The following is a 21,403-nucleotide window of genomic DNA, read 5'->3' on the forward strand; positions in this document are numbered from 1 at the left end:
ATTGCCAGGTTCTGCCGCCGCCCCCAGAAACAGCCGCGTTTCCAGCTTTGTGAGAAATAATCTGCGGGTAAGGTTTGCAGAAAGCTGGGGAAGGAAAGGAGAGGTGGTTGTTAAACTACCTTCTGGCACAGGGAGGGAGGAGGACGACGCCGTGCGAACCACAATCGGAAGCCGCAATCGCGCTGTTTCCCCTCGTGAGCCAGCGAGACCTCCCAGACCCGGGTGCGGGAAGGCATTCGTACCAACTCGCGCTGGTCTTAAAGCAGGGTAACACAGAGCTCTTCTCAGAACAGGGTTCACCCTCCAGCTGTGTTCCTGCGGGGTCATGTTTTCTTGGGCTGAGCAGCAAAACAGGCCAGAAAAGGACCTTTTACAGCAGATGCGGGTCTGTCCCACACGGTTTGGAGGACTCTGCGCAGCCAGGAGGTAAAGCAAGGTCCCCCGCTCTGGCTTGAGTCTGAGGGCGAAGCGAGTGGGTGCCGATACGCTTTTACGGAAGGAAATGAAACAGATTCCTGTTTATCCTATGCCAAGTATTGGTTTTATTCTAAGCCAATTAAAAATATGGCTAGAAGGGGCTTTTAAGGCTGGAGATGTGCGTGGGGGACAAAACGAAAAGTCTCTGTGGGTTGCTGGCTTGCAAAGCCTGGCAGGAAGTTTCACAAAGTAATAAATCATAAAAAGCCCACTTGTTTCTTCTGCTGTCTTTCACCTAGGGACTCAAAGCATGTTTCTAATAGTAATGAGGCCTCGAACACTCATCGCCCTCAGCTTGCAGATAGGGAAACAGTCGTCTCGATTGGAAAGCGCCCAAGCCCTGGCACCAAACCAGCAGCAGAAGGAGAAGGAAGCCAGGTACACGGAGCCTTTCCCCTCCCCGGCTAGCAGAGCCGAAGCGTGGGCGCTGAGACGTACAGAGCTGGGCAGCCGGAGCCTGCAACGCCCCTGCTCATGTGAAAACCAAAACCCAACTCGACCGATGGTAGAAAAATGTTTTTTAATTTCCTAGTGACGAGCCCCTCTCTACGATATGCTTAAAAATACCCACAGAGCCACCTGCTTTCTCAGGAGTTATACAGCAGAGATGCAGTCCCTAATGGTGACAGCTGCTTCCCTTGAGGATAAACCCAGTATGTGCGAGGAGGGAAGTGCCATCGCTTCCTGAGGAGCAATGCTGATTCAGGCAGGAATTGGGCTTCTCCTGTCCGTGGGGGATGCCGTGGGCAGCTGCTCCGAAAGCTTTGATCCAGTGTCACGCCAGTGCCACACTCCAGGCTCTCAGGGGGGTCTGAAAACTGCAGCTACAGCTCTGCCGGCTCGACCGATACGCCTTTGGGAGTGCCAGTGCAACGGACGGTGCTTTGAAAGCAGTTTTAGTGCTGGCTGAGCATCTCTGCCCAATGCAGAGAGCTCTAATTTGCTCCCTCGCCCGCTGCCGGTTTGTTGCTGTCCCTGCTGTCTGAACAGTCTGGGCAGGGGAGCGAGGCTTCTCCCGGGAGGCAGCTGGGGGGGTCATGGAGGTGAGCAAGGCTGGCTGGGGGAGTCTCACCGCCAGCCGCATCCTCCTCTCGCATGGTGTTTTCCTCTTCCCCAGCCTCGCTGCCTGCTGCCTGCTGTGATTTCTTGGCTAGAGGTGAGAAAAGACTGCTGCTGCCCTTCTCTTCCTGCCGACAGTCCTTGGTTTTAATGCCCACAGCTTTTAGGATTGTGTCCATTTGCTTCATGTAGTCCAGGTGACCGTTTACCTGCAAGCACCAACAAGAGTCCTGTTAGTGGGGAAGCTGCTGGGAACACAGCTCAGCCAAGTCCCTCATCTCAAAAGCCACTGCTGCTGTGAGAGTCGGGTTTAGCTCTGAAAGGCTGAAAGAAGAAAGACTGAAAAATGCAGTTGTCCACTGAATAACCTGAACTGGCCGCACCCATCGTGGCACACGCTGCTGCTGGATTACTTGTCCTCTAAGATGCATATACTTAAATGCTTGGACATTGCTGAGTTACAAAACCCCAGATTCTGGGTGCCACGAGGGTAAGAGAGGAGGTGACCTGCCATGGCGAGAGACGCCCAGGTAGGAGACAAGTTGTCTTAGTTCAACTACCTAGTCTAAATCACGTCCTCCCTGTGCCTTCACTCCTTTGTAAAAGCAAAGATTATCGTATTTAAATGAGGTTATAGTCATTAACCCTCACAACAGCTACCAAGTGCATTAAGGTTCTTGGCTGGAAGGAGCACTGATCTGTCCCACACCATATAAAACTGGGAGCCTGAGAGTTATGAGTTCATAAACCAAATTAAAGTCAACAATACGTGCAAAACCCCACACATTTTTATTGTAAGTTGATTTCCATGGCAAGATAAACCCTTCTGAGATGGATGTTGGAACACACTCTTCCAGTCAGGGCACAGGGGGCAGAGCAAACCTCCTCTACAGGTTATTGTCATACGCTAAAGGCGGCCTGGCTGCAAAGGCAGAAACTGCCTCCTTTGTTTCAGGGGTGCCGTGCGAGCAGAGCGTTTGAAGTAACCACAGCCGAGACCCTACCAGAGACCGGCCTTCGGGTCTCCTCTGCTGTTGTACTCACAGCCAAAGCGGGAGGAAGCGCTTGCGAGCGCAAGGTGGATTTATAGTGTTTTTTTCAGTGGAGAGGGAAGTGAGGTCAGGCTGAGTCGAGGCCATTTCAATGCCTGACGCGCCAGCTGGCCTGTAGATTTCAGCAAAGATTAAGGGGTATGATTTGCATCTTGAGATAGTTTAGCATCTTTGGTAAATTCTCCTTCTAACAGTTTAAATCCTTCCTGACCCAGCCAGAAAGCTGTCTCAGGCAACACCGCCTCTTATTTTCCCAACTCTTGCTAGTAATGAGGGAATTTCCGCAGTGGGGAATACCTGACACCACAGTCCCAGGTTTCCTGCTTCCCAGACACGTGTACGAACACCCCAGGAAGGGGCTGTCTGCTCATACAAGATGGTAAGGGCCCTTTGCAGAGCTCTGCAAATAAACCCAGCCGTGGACCTTCTGCTCTCCTCCCTGCCAGCTCAGTCTGACAGCCTGGCTGACGCCTGGGCAGTCCTTCCTCGCTCTGCCAGCAACCAGGGCTCCCAGCACACCTCTACCCAAAGCTAAAGCAAACCTCCTTTCCCGCATGGGCACGATACAAACATCCTAGCTGCTCACGTGAAGCCGCTTTTCAGTGGTAACATTTGGATGCACTTAGGACTTGGAGCAAAATGAAGGATTTAATCAGCACATTAGTAACGCAATACGCGACTTTAATCAGTCCAGATGGCTCAACAGGCTCTTGATGTTTTGAACAGATTAGTTAATTAAAATAACCATTGAAGGACTAAGGGACTGGCTGTTAAGACGTGTACATTGTTCTCTGAAAAAGTATGAACCTTTTACTACTCAGCAGGGGAGCTTGATGCCAAAGAAAGCAGTGAGCACAGCGTTGGACAAGGTGAAGAGGAGCAAGAAGGAAATGGATGTCCTGGGAGGGGTCGCTGAAGTCTCTTGGTTTGCTGTGTTCTGAAACCTCTACAGTCATCACAATCTGCCTGCCCTGGTCAGCGCTCGGGGATTTCTCAGCCTGTTACGTTACCTAGTCATTAGTCAGAGAGAACCAATTTCCTCTGCCACCCTGAGGCCTAGATTTTCATAACTCCTCAGTATCCAGCAGCTTCCACTGAAACAACGGGGAATTCCTCTTCCCTGAGCACCGCGCTCACTGAGAGACGCTGGCATTAAGCAATTCTGAAGAGCTGAGCCTTTCCTCACGCAGCTAGAAGAGAAGTTGAGACCTGAAAGTCTGTCCCTTACTGCAGGTCTGCTAAGACCACTGAATCTCTTCAAGGGAAACTCACTGCTGTTTCCAGGATAGCCCGGGAGAGGATGCCGTAAAGCCAGACCAGCGCAAGCCCTGAGAGGCGTCGGAGGAGGCAAGACTCCTTCTCTGCTACTTTGTGACATTAAGTACTGAGCCATCAGCAAAAGAACAGCGGACAAATTGCCTCGCCACTTTAAAACTGTGAAGCCATCCTGGTGGGAAAATTCTGCAATTCCATCTCTCAAAAGCCTGTTTTCATCCGCAATCGGAAGAGCTGAATTCCTCCGCTGGGTAGGCCGTGCTGGAGAAGGGATGGGAGCATCTACAGCATTGCAAGGGACAATAAAAGCTTTAAAGGGAAATAAAAAATTGTTTGGATATTTGTCAGAACAAAGTGCAGGAGGAATTTGAGAATAAATGGAAAAGTGTTCTTGTAACCAAAGCAAATAATATTTATGCTTGGTATAAGGAAATGAAAGCAGCGGGGTAGGTTTCTCAGTGTGCTTAGGTGACCTCTCCCCTGTTGTATCTGATTTTATGGTTGCTTTACTCACTGGAAAACACAAGCCAGCTGCCTGTATCACTAATTCTGCTGCAGGGCTACGGCACCGCAAGGGAAGATCTCCAGAGAACTACAGATGATAGCGTTGTTCAGGGGATCGATCAGTCAGCTGAAAGGAGCCGTCAGTTCAGTAAGTTGGGAAAGGTTTTCAAGTTCGAATCCACCCAAACGTGTCAAAAATGTCATTGAGCATAATCAGCTGCGCCTTTTAAATTCAAATGGAAGTCTTTTTATTTGGTACAATAAGTGCCTCTGGTTACGGTGTCATAAAAACACAGTTCAGTTTATGGGAGCTTTGAAAAGAAATAATGCCACCCCTGGGCCCGCGGCCAGCCCGCTGGCAGTGGCTGTACCAAGGAGAGCTGTGAGCTCTGCGGCACAGATACCGCTCTCCCTATTAATGACAGCAGTTCTAGGTGGAGAGGGGCAGGGGCAGAGATCAGCGTGTCTGAGAAGAGATGATAACGGAATCGATCTGCAGTTACCACGCAGCGCTCTCCATTAGCGGTAAGCCGGTGCAACCTCCACGGCACCACTCGATGGCCTTTGTGGCTGGTTTTCCCCAGCGTTGCGAAAGAACAGATCAAGCACCAACACAGGATCCACCCAGCTCCTCAGGGCAGAGGAATAATCCCGACTTCTCTCAGGTTATGAGCTGGAGGAACGCCAGGTGTACCCCAGAGCCCTGAGGGGCCGCCTGGGGAGCCTGCCAAGTGGCAGGCAGAGAAGGGACCTGGGAGAAAGGAGACACTACGCATGATCCTGGCTCTGCCGCAGACTCACATGAGCACAGGCAAGATTCTTGCTCCATCACCACACTGGGTATCACAAGGACATTACTCTGCTCAATGTGGCAGAAGTTGCCAACTCCAGCGCCAACTCTTGTAAGATACTGTCCAGTTTCCTTCACGAAGAGCTCCCCCGCCTGCTCCAAAGCCCGGCACAGCTTGCAAAGCTCTTTGCTCCGCAGGGCTGCGTAAGTTGCAAAAGCTCACCTGAAAGTCCCTTGGCCTCTCTGCTACCTGCAGGGAGAAATAAAGGGCAGAGCAGCTGGCTGTGCCCTCCTCCTGCTCTCCTTGACCAAACATCCCATGATTCACAGAGAATTACTGAGGAGCAAGGGAGGCATGCAGCGTGAGCAGAGGGTGCGCAGGTACTGCCTGCAAGTCACAGGAGAGAATTTCACCTCTTTGATTTGTTTTGAGCCCGTCGCATCCAAAGAGCAACTTTATAATGCAGGAAAAAGATACCCTCAGGTTTAAACGTCTCTCCAGAGCTTCGTTATTTCAGCAGGAGCAGCAATGACCACCTTGGAGGGCACCACAGTTGCAGGATTCCCTTTTGACAAATACTATCTGTTTTAACAGGAAACGGTATTTTGTGGGGGGTGAAAAGGGTTACTAGAGGAAGCTGCAGTTCCCGAAGCTCGGAAAATAATCACACCTCACTTTTCGGCAGCCCTTTCTTCCCGCTGGTGTGTCAGACACTCTGTGTACACACATAATGAAATGCAAACTGCCTCCGGGTGCCGTATCTCAACAGAGCCAGCTCAGCAGCCTTTGTTACTGCCAGTTCAGCTCTCGGGTTTACACTCCATTTCCAAAAGCGGCGGTGAATTTGTCGCTCAGGAGGAGAACCGGAGCGCAACCCTGCGCTCTGAAATAAACTGCCAGCCGGTTTTGGGGTGGCGTTGGTAAAGAAGGGAAGAAACTCAAATGCCACTGTTGCTTTCAAAAAAAATCCTGAGTCCTGGATAGTGCCTCCAAACCCGCAGCCCTCCTCTTCCAGATGGCAGCAAAGACTGATTGATGAGAGGACTCCCAAGCTGTGCCAGGTTATCACTCAAAATGCGGTCACCTCCGCCAAGCTGGCAGGCTCCTCCGGGCAGAGTTATACCCACATGTCAGCGTAAGCCTTAATTCAGAGTGCTGGCTACGTCTTGCATGATAGAGGGCATTCAGCCTGGCACAAAATATCCTGTGTTCCACAGTTTTCTGGAAGCTTACGGCAAAGACTGAACGCTGCTCGGGCAGGGGAATGTGGCTGGACCTGGCAGAGGCCAGTGGCAGAGCAGATTCCCATAGGGAGAACCAGAAGAACATCAAACGAACGCTCAAAGAGGCTGTGGCTGAATGAAGTTAAAATAGAAATAAAATTCTGCTGTTTGGGATCTTAGGAAATTACGTTTTCCAAAAGGGAAGAACAGTGAACACGCCCACTAATTCAGAAGCTGGAATTTAAATGGATATATTAAAAAATGTGAATTTGGCATCTGCGGCGAGTTTCCCCTTGCACTACAGGTATACCCTGAGTGTTAGCGGTCCTGCCTTCCAGCAGAGGAGAGGCTAATAAAAATATATCTGAAAAAAACTTTATAGAGCTGAATTTATTTTGAAAATACTGTCAATGTCACCTGTGTTATTCCTCTTTAATGTTCCTTTTTCTGCCCTGAAAAACCCAGGGAATAAAGATTGGAGCATGATTCAGCTGAAGCGAATAGGCTTTGCTTCTAAATCATCCCTTCGCACAATTACAATTCTTGTGAATAGAATAAGTCACTCAATTCTTATTTTTCTTCTCGCTTAAAACCTAACTTGACCGGTAAAAGTTCTCCTTGAATTATAGTGGCGTTTCTTGAGCAAGGCTGTAATTTTCACAGGCAATCATCTTTCGGCCACAACTTATTGATCGAGTCGTTCTCCCCTCTGGGATGATCGCTGCGGGCCGTTACCCTCCGGCAGCACTCGGGCCAACTTTGCACCAACGCGGTAACTTCTTCCAAGGACTTTTTCCATCAAACTTTGATATGTTTTGTGGGAACGTGTTGATGTTGAAAATGCTGAGTAAGCACTGGGGTTTTCTGCTGGAGTCATCCACTGCTGAAACACTCCGCCGGCTTTGCACCAGTTTCAAGAGGACTGTAGGATGGAGAGGGGTAAAATAGAGAGTGTAACACGAAAACAGAGGAAGTAAATGGAGGAAGTAAGTTTTGGAAGTCTGAAGCCTGAAGCGGCGAGATGGAGAGCAGCTGTACATCAGCGATGACGGGCAGGACGAGGTTAGGAAGAGGGAGCTTCCTAAATTCCGATTAATAAGAAAGCCCTTGAAAGAGTTGCAAGGGCAAGGCGCCTTCACCAACGTCCTTCAGCTGGCAGGTGATGCGCTCCGCACGCCGAGCCAGCCAGCTGAAGGCAACAGCTGCTTCCATGAATTTTTCAACTGTTTGCGGAGCTGCTGTCGACTGTTTTCTTGCTGATGCTCTCACTGACGACTGCCAGAAGTGGAATCGGTTCTTTTCTTTAGCTATTAGTCGGTGCCTGAACACTCAAGACTCCTTCCAGCTACACCAAAGTTGCAAAGCACACCAGTCGCTTTTTAGGTGGCTATAATAAAATACTTAATTTTTGGTGCTAATCCAAGTGGAAATTATTTAAATTAGATGGCATAAAGAATGTTTTAAAAGGCCCAGCATAAACTGTGCATATAATTATTGCCAGGGAATAATGTGAACATAATCTCTCGGGCCTCAGAGGAAAAGAGATCCCCAAAATAAAGACAGGATCGATACGCCAAACCAGACTGTTCCTAAAAATAGCTTGGGGGACCCAGATAACTGACTTAATGAACTACAGCAGTCCACTAGTGATCCAAAATATCCACTGTATTGATCAAGCCACGATTGTGGAGAATTTTTCAAGAGTCCAGATGAAAACACTGAGATGAGATTCAGTCTCCATGATCAGGATGATACAACAGGACCTGCTGCAGCAGAGGATGACTCCTCTGTTACACCCAAAGGGACTGATCACCCTTCCTCTCCCTGTCTCGCTCCCGGAACACACCAGATTTGGCAGCTGAAAAATTACCAGCTTTGTGGACTTCAAACCAGCTCTCGGCTCGATGCCACAAAACAAGATCGCTTTTGGTTAACTACAGGAAATTTTGCTGTCTTTGGGGACAATGACCTGTTCTCAGCTTATTCATCCCTTTATCTCCTTTATGAGTCAATGGTAATAACATATCTGGGCAAGAAGTCCTGGGCATTCTGGAAGTTTCAACAGCTTTGGAGTAGTGCAGCATCTCTCCTTAGCAATGTCATCTCCTACAAATCCAACACACCGGGATCCGCAGCAAGTTTAAGTCCTTACCTTACCCTAGTGTCCCTGTGGCAGCAGGCCGTGATAAGCTTCATGGTATTTCAGCTGCATTCAGCTAATATCAGTAACACATGCTGTTGTAACTGCAAGACCTCAAACACATTAGCTGAAACTGTGCTGCAGGAGAAAACCTCACGTACCCAATGTGTCAGCTCAGTCAGTCTTACCCCTGATTAACACTTTTAATTGGATGTTGCAACCCAATTTTCTTTCTATGTTAGCTGGAGAGGTTAGAAATGAAGCTCAAAACTGAACACAAAAATTATACAGGATTAGCGTTCGTGTTCTAACCTAAGACAGGAAATAGAAAGCTAAATTCTCTATCCTTAATTCACCTTATTGTGCTTTGTGTAGCCACTCTTGCAGAACCAGACATTATTAGCGCTACTTAGGAAAATCTCCTACCGCTTTTGCCGGCAGTTTTGCTCGAGGCAGGTCTGTGTGATCGTGATAGCTGCTGCAAAGTCAACAGCTACAAACCTGTTCGCTGCAAACCTGTCAAGAACGGAGTCTGCACCGTCTGGCTTTGTAAGAACAGTCCTATTTTCAAATGCAAGGTGCTCTAATGTGTAAAGCATAAAGGAAAAACTGTAAAAGGTGGTAAGTGATGCAAATTGTTACGCTCCATGGGAGAAAGACGTAATGGTATAAAAACTTTTACTCAAATGGAATAGCAAATTTCCTATATTGAGTTGTATTAGATGTGACCATAAACTACCTGTGAGTCTTTCTAAAATGTGGCACTTGGTAAACTCAGCTTTTCTGAAGGAGAGGGGTGCAGTCCCAGAAATTCAGTTTTGCCCGGGGTAGCCGGGGTGTCGAAACACCGTACGCACTTGAACAGATGTTGTGGAAACCCACCGTGAAACGATACACACGCGTCCCAGGCACGGGGAGGAAATGGGAAAATTACTCTATAAATCTGCAGGAAGGCCACACTGTTATGGCACCACGCTGCTCCTGAGTGGCAGCGCGTTTGTGAATTTTGGCACCAGGCTTACAAAATAAAGGCTCAAGGAGCGCTATAAAATGGTTCTCTCTCCCTTTTAGAAGCAGCTAAATATCCCCAGCCTCCCAAGGAGTACATCAGGACCATGCCATCCATCTGTGTTGAAGCAAGGAGGGACACCAGCCCTGAGTTTTTGTCCGCCACAGCGCAAAAACAAACTGTAAGTTATTAATGGCTCCATTTGCACTTTTTTGGAAAAGCTTTTTCAGTTTCTTCCTCTGTTCTAACATTGCCAGCACCCTCTGCCTGGATCCCAAAGGGGAAGATGTATTTAATACATATTTAATGTGTGATTCTTGGAGCTCCCGAATCAACAGCAAGAAGGATCACAGAAAACTAAGCCACTGCAGCTCCAGGGTTGCAGGGACATACAAGAGGAGGAGATCATCCCTGTGACCTTCTAGCCTAGCCAACAAATAGACTTGTTTCCACAGACCTGCATGTCCCCCTGATGTGAGACAGGCTCTCCGGGCTCCTTCGAGCCGCTGCCTGAAGCCGAGTTCTGCTCCTAGCTGTTGCTCTTCTGATCCCATTAATGCCCATCACCGTGGGAGGTGGCACTGCTCATTTCCAACAAGTGAGACAAAGGTGTAATGAGACACAGGCAACCTTTTGCCTTTTGAATTCCCTGGGGTTCTTAATTAATCCACATTTCGTAACCACAACTAATTGTTTGCTGCAAGTCTTGGGAACACAGGGGGAAAAAAACCCCACAGTTTAATGCATTTTAGGAAAAAAGCCTGACTCACAGAAGTGCCAAATCAGTAGGATTTCACAAAATTCAGACTTTTCGTCTGCTTATGGTATTTATGTAGGCTGTGTACCTGCCTGGCTGGGGGCCAGACTGCCTGGAATCTGTTTGCCTTCCCTCATAATGGGAATACTAGGCCCCTCTTCTGAGAGAGCTTTCGGAATGAGAGATCAGTCATTCTTGGTTTTTAATCATTGTCAAACAGAGAGCTTTCCCACCGCTCAGTTACAGTAGCAAAGAAAAGAAGAGTTAAAAAGCCTTTGAGGTAGCTCCGAGGGAAAAAGCAAAGGTGTGCTGATGTGTGACACAGATTATTCTAAAAAGAAGCTCTGCTGTTTTGCCTTCTGTCGTGCAGAGGCTGCAGGAGAAGAACATGGCTATGAAATGCATCAGCATGTTTTCTCTCTGTACCATTGCCGTGACTGCTCTAGAGGTGAAAAAGTACCTTGTGTCGTTAGTCTGTGGGCCGTACAGAGCACAGCTCCGGCCCCCAGCTGTTCGAATAAGGAGCGGTTTACTCGCCGTTGGTGTTGCCGCGTGTTGCCTTTCCAGGAGCTCGTGAGCACCGGCAGCAGGTAGGCTGCTGCATCCAGACAACGTGTTGATGAAGCATAAGAAAAGGAGAATTTAGCTGCCATCAAAAGCAGAGGAAAGGAAGGAGTTTTAAAGTTGATGCAAAACTTAATCATAGTCTAAAGACCTTTAAGACGATTTTCACGTTGGACTAACGAGAGAACAGTACTGACTTCTGCAATAATTGTCACGATCCATCCATGCTCTCCACTAGACTTCCAGCCAGGCATTCCTGCTGGCCCCAAGCCTGCAAGATCATCCCTGGTTTCTGCTGCGGTAAAGCTGCCCAGAGAAACTTAAGGACCCTTCTTGACTTGTAAGCCTCCATGAAAATGCTCTGCCTACGTTCTGACTCAGCATTTCTGCATTATTCAAATGTTAATGCAAAACATAATCTACAATATCCCATTTGAACAAACAGCAATCAGTCTAATACACTACAGCTCAATTACTTCCTTGGTCTCTGTAACAGGTGCTGTCAAATAAATCTACTGAATAAATCAGCCCCATTGTAACCATTAGGAAGGCTTTTATAACTGCATTTGCTGAGTGGGAGGACATTTTTCTCTCAGTTTTTTTACTGACAGTCAGATCAAAAACATACTAATCAAGAGAGACATGTAACAAATGCCTTGGAGGTGAACTGTTCATACCGAGGACTCTTAGTCCTCCACTCATTTGAGGATTCTGTTGCTACCACAGCAATGAGAACCAAGCCTGTTGGATCCAGTCCAGTTTTCATCATGGGTGGACTGGAGATGCCTAAAATACCGAAGCTGCCTGCATAATATTTGCACACTGATCACCTTTGCATCATCCGTGCTTTATTCTTCTATCACAGCTTGTCCCTTCTTAACCCTGGCAGGAGACTCACGGGGACCTCCAGCAAGGGCATCGGCAGGGATGGAGCTGCTCCCCATTTTAGGAAATATCTCTTTCTGTATTTCTGTTATGCTACTGCACTACATTTGCAGCAAAATCCATCTTTGCTTTCTTGCCACACATCTTGTCCCTGAATATTTCCTTCCCCATTCTTGCTCTTTTTACTTTTAAAACGTTCATCAGAATGCACTGTATTTCTTTTCATAGAGCTCCATGGTCTGGAAAATAGATCAAGAGAATGACACCTACTTAATGCAGGTTTTTCCCCCTGCAGGGGTTGCTCGTTTTCCCCCCGCAATGCTCTGCAGTAAGATTAAGCAAGTGAAAGTGTCAGCTCTTTCTGAAACGAGAACAGCACTGGGATTGTCTGTTGGCATCATGCACCACGGATACAGATGCACAACAATAGAAGATTAGCAGATAGCAGCTCTGCAACCATTATTCATTTAGCTGAAACGTAAATACTGCTCCTCTGGGGGGACGAATGGAGAGGCTGCTGCGAGCCAGGCAGGATAAAGCCTGCAGGACTCCAGGGGGTTTCAAAGTTCAGGAAGCAGAAAGTCAACAGAAAGAGGGTCTCTGCAGAGAAGTCAAGACGAGGGGAGTAACACGGACCAAACTAAGAGGAGGACTCACCCCTGTGCCACCACAGCTTGGCATCTTTGGCCATTTTTCTTTTCATGCCAGCAACAGATGTCACTGCTCGCAAGCGACTAATGGCATCTCTGGGGGTGGTGAAAAAATGGATGTGGAGCATGTGGAAATGCTCACCAAGACAGCCCAGTGAGATGCAAAGATACAAGAACAGCTCAGTGCTGGGCCATGTTTAAAAGCCTCTACTATACCATTTCCATCTGCGAAGCCTATATTTTGTTCTGCAAAGTCTCTATTTTATCTGTACGGCATTAAGCCCTGTGTTTTCTGGCAAGGGCTGCACATAGCTCAGTTATAATGAATGAAATGAGCTGGTAACACTTGGGTATTTATAGGCTCAGCGGGCTGGTGCTCAAAAAAAATCTGAAAGCACTTAGAAGTGCCTTTGGCTCCAGAGCAACGGTGACAATTCCTACCAGCTTGTGGGGACATTCGGGAGGAGTCACGGCAGGAGCAATGACTGTGGAAGTATCCTGAGCTTTGTGCTGTGCATCTTCCAGTCCAGTTTGCAGAGAGTGAGAAATGAGTTAAAACATTAAGAAATGGAAAAACAAGATTGCTCGTCCAAGATTACTGTCAATATGAGTACACAAGCTAAGTTCTGCATGATTATCTGTGGAAGAGCTTACTCATGAGTAAAGACAAGGCAATGAGATCAATAGTTTGCTTAAGGTAATTGAGTTGAATATTGCTAGACATGTAATATAGTGGCTTATTATTAATGACACCAGATAGCTTTGAGGAAGCTGAATGTCTACCAGCCATACACGGGAATCTCTTCCTGCTGCCTGGAGACCTACGCTCCAGAAAGGCAGCAGCCCAGCTCTGGACCTAGCAAACCAGCCATCGCTATCTTGGAGCTTCTGTAATTACAAACTGGTAATTACAAACTGACACCACAGCATCAATGCAGCCCAGGGGACCAAGGTACAAGGCCTATAAGCATGCCCCTGTATGAACCTGAACAGTGTTGAAGGCTCCACCAAGATAAGATAGCAGGTTACAACTGCTCTGCAGCGCGTCTTTGAGCTCCAGGTTTCCCAGCAGCTGATCTTACCTACCTGCTGATCCATGGCTTGCAAAACAGCAAGGTCTTTCCTGGAGGATAATGGCATTTTCCATCTCCAGTATGGGATATTTTAGAACCAAAAAAAAAACCCCAAACATATTCAAGAAGAGAGGCAAATCCTCATTATTTTGCTCAACACTGAGCACTGGCAGGGCCAACAAAATCTATAGTGAAGTCTGAGATGAGAGTTATCTCAAAGAAAGGACAGAGGGACAATGTACATAAAGGTGCTCTCTTCAGTATCCCATCCTCCCCTAATCAATGAGTGTGAGGTTGCAGTGCTGCAAGCAAAGGACAGATGGAGAGAACGGAGAATTTAAGAAGTACTACTTACTACAGATGAAAGGTCCATGTTTACCATCCTCCTGTCATCCAGGTCGACTGGCTGGAGGCCTGCAACGTTGATCTGGGCAGAGGAGGTTCTGTATACAAACCTCAGCAGCCAGTCCCCCCTAGGAGCAGAGCGGAAGAAGAGCGTGAATAAATCCTGCTGCCAAACCAATGCAATACGTGACTACTGGGACCACGGGGAGAGTGGAAGGGGCCGGGAAGCACAGTGATGTCTGCAGCAAGACCTGCTGCAGCTTCGTCTGATGTAGGAATCACAGCAGTTGCCAAATTCAGGGCAGCTTCCTGGGACACAGTAGTGTAAGTCTGAATTTAATCCTGATTCATGGGTGTAGTCTCATTACATGCATCAGGTTTAAAAATCTGACCTTTCTATTTATTTCTGTATTTGCTTAGAGATTGCAATACATTCACATATTTAATCTTTATAATGTACTAATGGGTAGAAGTTCTCCAGCCTGTAGACAGCTGTAAACGTGATGAGGCCTACAATACCCATATTGCTGACATAAATATTGACTGCAAAGCTCCTCGGAGTGCTCCTGATTTATAGGTACTGTATAAATACATGGTTTCAATGACAGAACTAGGAACAGTTTGTTCCCACTGCAAACTATTGCCATACGTCACTGTGACAGTTTCAGGGTTGACTGTAGCACGGTGAGAGAAGGCGATGCGTCCTTTGGAAATACATAACCTCTTCTCCTGCGCTGAGCAACAGCACAAAACCTGGGCACCTAAACACCACTACACTCTATAGAGGAGATTTAAGTTGGATGCGAGTGGCATTTGTACTCTGTGATGGCAGCAGGTGAAATGTACCTGCAGAGGCGGCCGTTTCTGGCTGCCCCTGTTCACCCCAAAATGGCCTGTGCTAGAAGGTGTAAGTCTACACAGAGCTCTGCAAAATCTTTGTAACACATCCACACTACTCAGGCATGGGTTCTTTCAAAAGCTGAGCGTTCTAGGATTCTAAGTCTAATTTGGTTAAGGTTTCCCACTAGGAATTTGTAACCCTGCTGTGAAATCTGATGGGACAGCTCTGACAGCTGGCTTTCACTCTCCACATCCTTTCAAACTTCAAAGCCGAAGGAGACAAGCTACACTGGACTGAAGCTTAATAAACTGGGCCCAGATCTGATCTTGCAGGAGTTCTATTCAATGTAATTAATCTTACCTAAATAGAGTTCTCCTAAGTGACAGAACAAGGCCACAATTTGTGTAAGCAAGAGACCAGAGAAATCGGAATCAGGTGAGGTCTTACCATGAAACATTTGTATAATCCTTCTCTCGTACCTAATATCCTCACATAAATTCTCCACATCTCTCAGTCACCTCCTCTAGCTGACCCTCATGCTAACCGAATAACCCTCAAATTCAGTGTCTGAGGGCTGAGTAGAGAACCAGTGCAGTGGAATATTCCCTGACAGTCTCCTCTCCTGCTTCTTCCCATTTGTGAGCAACAAGCTACAATTACTACATCATTTTTCAATCAACATTCAAGACATGGGCTTGCCAAAGCAGAGACCAACCAAGCTACTGCACGCACAGAGGTACAAACACACATACTATTTTATTCTGACAGCACATGCAGGCTTTGAAGCTATAGCAAGATCGGGTTTGGGTTTTTTTTTTTTTTTTGTATTATAGGAAATGAATATGCTGAGCTTTTTGCAGTAAAATTGATTTTTGTATAACACAGGGAGGAATGATATTTGCCAGGGAAAAATCAGTTATAGGCAACAATTGCTATAATTTATAGCTTCTTGGAAGACACAGAAGCACTCCCAAGGAGGCCGCAACTGCTTTTTCCTTATGTCACATGAAGAAATACTGTAACTGGTGTGCACATCCGCTATCTATAAAACCTCCTGTGATCCAAAATAGACAAAAGCAACAATTTTCAGCCTAACTGACAGATGGGATTAAGAATTTGTTGTTTTAATCTTGAATGCATTTAATTCTTTTATTTAGTTCTCCTTTGTAAATTAATATACTCTGACAGCACTTCCTCATCTTATCCATATGTACATACGCATATGTATGTGTGTGTGTATGGGAAGCACCAACAGCATTTTCAAGTGTCCTTGACCTGAGGGCTCACGGCTTTACGAGCTGTCTTGACTTGTAGTTACCTGTTGTTTGCTAATCTTCTTGCCTGGTTATTTCTCATTTTATTTTCCCATGCTCTTAGTCTTCCCTGCTTCATTCCTTCATTTTAATTTCCCCTCTTCTAACTGTGCTGGTAAGCAGTGCTCTTGTCACAATTATCTTCCAATACACAGTCATTAGATTTGATACTGTCACTTGAATTCTTAATAGCTTTTATAACGATTGCTTCAGTTGTTTCATGCCTCTGAATCTCCCTCTTCTCACCCAGCAGCTCTCACAACTCTGCAGAGCAGTCCTCTGCACAGTTTTAAAAGTCTATTTGGTTTCAAGGTAACCTTTCTATTCTTTCACATCCTTAGTAAATTTGCTGCAGCTATTCCAGCTATATGTCCCTTGTAAGTAAAGCATCTTGTTCATGTGGACTATCTTCACCAGAAACTGGCTCTAGAGATAAAAAAATCTTCAATCTGCTTGAGCTCCTTCCCTTCCATTGCAATTTTCACGTCTTGTTCCCCATAAGCAGACCCTACTGAATTGTACCTCAAAGCTTTTATAGATTCTAATTTGCATTCTTTAACTGTCGGTGAACTTAACGGCCGTATTTTCTAGTCCTTTAGATAAAGCTGAGCTTTAAAGAGGCCGTAGAATATGTCAAATTATGCACACAAACACACTGACCCAGGTTTAATCTGCCAGGGTGATAGAATGCTGCCACGGTTTGAACAGGACCTACATATTGAGCACTTCAGGCTTCCAGTGTAACTATGCATCATAAACAGCCAAGAGCTGGAGACAGAACAGCCTTCAGGTGTCTCCTGAGGACTGTCATCTCCAGTTAATCTGAGGGACAGACCACCGGAGGGAAGAGGCGCCGCAACTGCTGTCTCTGGCGCTACTCAATCAACGAACTCAACAGCTGAACAGTGAATCATTCACTTACAAAATGTTTAAAAGGGATAAATGTCCAAAATCATTCCAAAGTGACACTAGGATAATGAAGCAGGGGATTGAGCACGTACAGACCTGCAATATCCATTTATGATCCTGCCTGACACCACTTTCGCGATAGCTTTCCAGTACTTGGCTTCTCCTTCCACTGGAGCCCCCAGTAAGACCACATCTTCGATGATCCCTTGAGAGTCTATTAAGGAGAAAGCAGAACAGCTCAGATTTAGAAGACAGATCAGAAAATGTATCTTTACACTCACATGAAGGAGGGGTATGTTCAGATGTGCACCACAGAAAAATCTGTGGTTTAAATTTTAAAGACAGAAACAATGGAAAGAAGGATCTTAAACATCGTTTTGCATAAATGTTAACTGTCTGCAGTTCCAGCTGGAGTCAGTAAATGTGAAAATTAGAGATCCTGGGACAGTGGAAGGAACTAGGCTGATGGCAAGAGGGAGAAGTGGCCTGGCCTCTGTCCAGAAAGACACAGTTCAAGCAGCAAAGCCGTGGAAAGTTCTTTCCACACACCTATTGCCCTGCGTTTGCACAGAGCTGAACTATATTATGCTTTGAAAGAGGTGAAAGGGACTGACATTCTGTAGAGTGAGCAAACGTTGTCATATATTAAGTGCAATAATCTCTCCCCACAACCAGTCCTTAGAGCTGCATTTGTGAAAAAACCATGACCTGCACATGCAACAGACAACCCCCAAATTCTTAATATTGATTGGGAACCAGCAACAGTGAAGGCATTTGCCAACGTGAAGTGATAATCTGTTAAACTGGTGTGATTTTCTTGAAGGGTGCTTTAACCTGAATGCCCAGGGCATGATTTGCTGGAAAGGAATGTTGACTTTTAAGCATAATAAATCTTCCCCTCTTATCAGACAGCTGCAGCTGGGGAATTTCAGTGGAAATAACGATTGAATGAGAAATATTGGGGAGATCTGCTACTTTCCTAAACTCCTAAACAATGTATTAATATCTATTCATAAATCTGCCTTATAAAGAAAGATCAAGCACCTGATGCCAGAGCAGCTAAAGGAAATTTGCAGCAGCGCACGGCTTGGGAGACTCGTGGGCATAGCATGCCAAATCCACGCTCTCCACCTGTGGGAGCCCAGCGCACGCAAGATTGAGCTAAACCGTTCTTGGGCTGACGTTCGCAGTTTGTAAAATAACATGCTGAGGTTTACGGGGAAGTGAAAGTGAGAATGACTGCATATCACACCAAGTTGTGATGGAAAGGTGCTGCCTGGCTAGACTTTTTACTGTACATCAATTGGTTTCCTTTCCCTAATAGCAGTCAAAGACTCGGAGCTCCCTGCAGAGCCTGCGTCTTCCTCTGCAGTGTAAATCCCAGCGCCTGACAACAATCCAAAAGAGCTCTCGTGGTATTATTTCTTATTGCAAAGCAAATTTTGCACCGATCAAGAGAACAGCAAAGAGCAATTCAATTTCATTAGTGTAATCTGTGAGCAATAAAGTCCTGTTCCCATAATCGTGGGTAATGAAAAAGAAACCCAGAGCCTTGCGAACGGGGAGCTCGTTCCAACCAAGGTACTAAATTCCATGGCCACAGCGCGAGCCAACTGAATAAACAAACAGCTAATTCATCAGGATCCTGAATATTTGGGTAAGGTATTGGAAGCTTTTGTTTCTCCAGTCCTTTGTACAGCTTATTTCTTGCTCAGAACAAAAATGTTTAGCGTTGGCTGAAAAATACTGATCTTCTTCGAATGTTGACCAAGGGGGGTGGAAACCTCAGAACAGACACTGGCCTACGTAGCCACCGACACTCTAGAGAAATTAAATGTATTTCACAGTTTGCAAATCTTTTAGATGATGAAGAGTAATAAAGTCTGCACAGCAGGAGGGGAAAAAAAACACAGCAATTACTGATGGGCAAGAACTAAAAACTGGTAAGATGATTTGTCCAGAAAAGGTGTGGAAGATACAAGCTGGCCCAGAGGCCAAAACCAGTCTGTGGGAGCTGGGCTTTGCTGTGTCTTTGGGGTACAACTCGCTGGGCAAAGAGGAAAGCATCTCATCACGTTAGTCCTCACTGAAGAGAGCACAGGGGTGGCATTTAGCGCTCTCTGGGCAGTGCAGATGCAGCGCCAAGGACGGTGTTTCACGGCAGAGTTCAGCAGCAGAATTCCTGATACCTAACGCAGCAGAGATGATAACCTGGAGGCGATACTGGTCACACGTGCCATTCTGTAGGAGGACGCTGGGATCTGTGTTAGACAAATATGTAACATGCAACACCTCACTCCTATCGAGCGCAGTACGGCTTCAAGGTTCACGTTCAGGCCATTATCAATTGTCACGAGTTTACCCTTCTTATTTACTAAAACACATGGGAATTACAATAAAGAAATCAAACCAATGGTCCTCCCACGTGTTAGCTTGTCTCTGAGGGGTCATTACTACATCTTCTGCCGTAATGTCATTTTCTGGAAACCTACTAAGCTCTGGGCTCCAAAGTCGACTGTGATGAAGCATCCCAAAGGTTATTTAATTTAATTTGCAGAGAGTATCTTCTTTTAACAGAATTTGAGTTTCTGCCACGGTGTTACACTGGATAATCCACGATGCGTTCTTTGTCCTCCGAAATGCCACTGCCATCTGGATACAAAAGGCCTGCATGACTAGGCCTTGGGTTTCTTTTGTGTGAGACATCCAAGTCCAAACCCAAATCAGTCTCAGATGTCCCAGGTCCCAGCTCCATTCCTTCTGTGGCTTGCGCTGGAATGTGCATGTGAAGAACGCCTTGGCAATCTGCACGAAACATGCTGCTTTTCATCTCGCAAAGAGCTCAGCTTTCATAATTCAATTAAGGAACTGAAAAATTAGTGTACAGTGGGGAGCTGCTATGATACATAATTATGATGCTTAGATTTCTTTAGAATGGCAGCCAACCTTAAAGACCCCTAATGATTTCCTTTCACGTATTACTTAGCTACGGTCCCGTGTTATTCCAGCGAGAGACTGCAGACCGTTAAATAAAAGCCTGAAAATATCTCAGCCCCAGGCATTCTTAGGACACAAAAAGAGTAGATCTAGGGCCAGATTAGGATCTGGGTTCTGGCTTCAGTGTGACTCCATTAGGATCATTCTGGATTTGATTAGATTTATTTTGAGAACAGAATTGCTGTATTTGAGGACTTCCATCTTAAACCAGAAGTGAAGTTCTGGTACACGGCTGTCGGCAGAAACAACACTGGCCTTCTCCGTCCTCACTTGACTCTGTTCCACCTTCTTGGACTTTACTGAACTTTTTCCTTTATAAAGCTCCTTATTTATTAGCAGCTCTTTGTGAGGCTAAATGGTTAATGAATTAAATTAGCTACGCAGGGGGGAAGGCAGGCTGCACGCACACACTCACTACTGACTCAACTCCAAGATGCAATTTACATCAACTGATCATAATTATTTTATTCTTTTTCTAAATTAAAAATAGAATCTATTAATAAACAGAACCACAACGAGTAATAAATTGACAGATGGTTTTATACTTGACTTTGGGGAAAAATTACCATGAAAATAGCAGATGACAGTGGCATTTCAGTGACTTAAATGGAAGGGAGGACTCAGGGAATCAGATGCAATAGCTACAGAGAGCTTCCAATAAAGGGAAAGCATCCTCTGCCAAGATCACAGTGGCACGTGGGCAGCTCACAGACTGATCTGGCAGTCGAATGTCACAAAATGTCAAGTTGTTGTTTACAGACTGGAGACCAAACTGACATGCCGGAGCACCTTGAGCGAAGACAGCGGATTTAATCCACAGAGCTGGTGGAAATGACAGTAGAATTTGGCTCCAAATGCATTTTGAAACCATTTATTTTAGGTTTCTGTCCTATCCTAAAAGACCCAAGCTCTGTTCTAGAACTACTCTTCCTCTTGGAACTTCTCTGCCAGCGGTAAGCAAAATAAAGGAGAAAAAGGTTAGAAGGTGAACGTTACCTTTTTCTTGAGCCATTTCCTTCAGGCAGAAGTAAATGACTCTCGCACCCAGACTGAAGCCAATCAGTGTGACGGGTCGCCTGCCCTAAGATAGAAGGAAAGGAGGAAACGCCGTCAATAATGTTCTAGACCTGCAAAGAGGGATTGGCCATAGGACCCCCGAGACCCTGCCACGCAAAGCACTTACGCTTGTTCATGATCTTTTAAACATTCGAGCAGTTTGGTTGGTTTCAAAGGGATTATGTATCCTTAGTTACGCACAGTTCAACATTCGGAATTCTGCATATCTGAGTATTTTGATTTTTTTTAAACTCAGAAAATCAGTTGAAAGAATCCAATGATCAGAAGTTACAAGAAAGTTTTTGTTTCAAACAGAAACAAAACAGATGCTGTCACCGTTCTGAAGTTTCCAAATGAAAGCCTAATTCGAGGAGCAAAATTTTCCTAGAAATGTTTTGATAAACAGAGGAAGAAGCCGTAATACAAAAATATTGACCATTTCTAGATTTAGCACTGAAAGACAGCAGCACTGTGTGGCTGTTA

The 21,403-nt window shown here is 46.0% G+C and overlaps 1 protein-coding gene across 1 annotated transcript in view; it reads right to left on the reverse strand.

Annotated features, from left to right (window-relative positions):
- Positions 1 to 980: 980 nt before the first annotated feature.
- TMCO4 (transmembrane and coiled-coil domains 4) overlaps positions 981 to 21,403 on the reverse strand; it is a 41,043-nt gene continuing 20,620 nt past the window's right edge. Inside the window, exons 11-14 of the mRNA XM_075113915.1 lie at positions 20,861 to 20,945; positions 16,964 to 17,081; positions 13,815 to 13,932; positions 981 to 1,745 (exon numbers count right to left, since the gene is read on the reverse strand). Of these exons, the coding sequence (XP_074970016.1) occupies positions 1,413 to 1,745; positions 13,815 to 13,932; positions 16,964 to 17,081; positions 20,861 to 20,945 (654 nt within the window). The 3' untranslated portion in view covers positions 981 to 1,412. The remainder of the gene's footprint in view (positions 1,746 to 13,814; positions 13,933 to 16,963; positions 17,082 to 20,860; positions 20,946 to 21,403) is intronic.

The sequence above is a fragment of the Phalacrocorax aristotelis genome, chromosome 19 (assembly GCF_949628215.1).
Source record: "Phalacrocorax aristotelis chromosome 19, bGulAri2.1, whole genome shotgun sequence".
Lineage (NCBI taxonomy): Eukaryota > Metazoa > Chordata > Aves > Suliformes > Phalacrocoracidae > Phalacrocorax > Phalacrocorax aristotelis.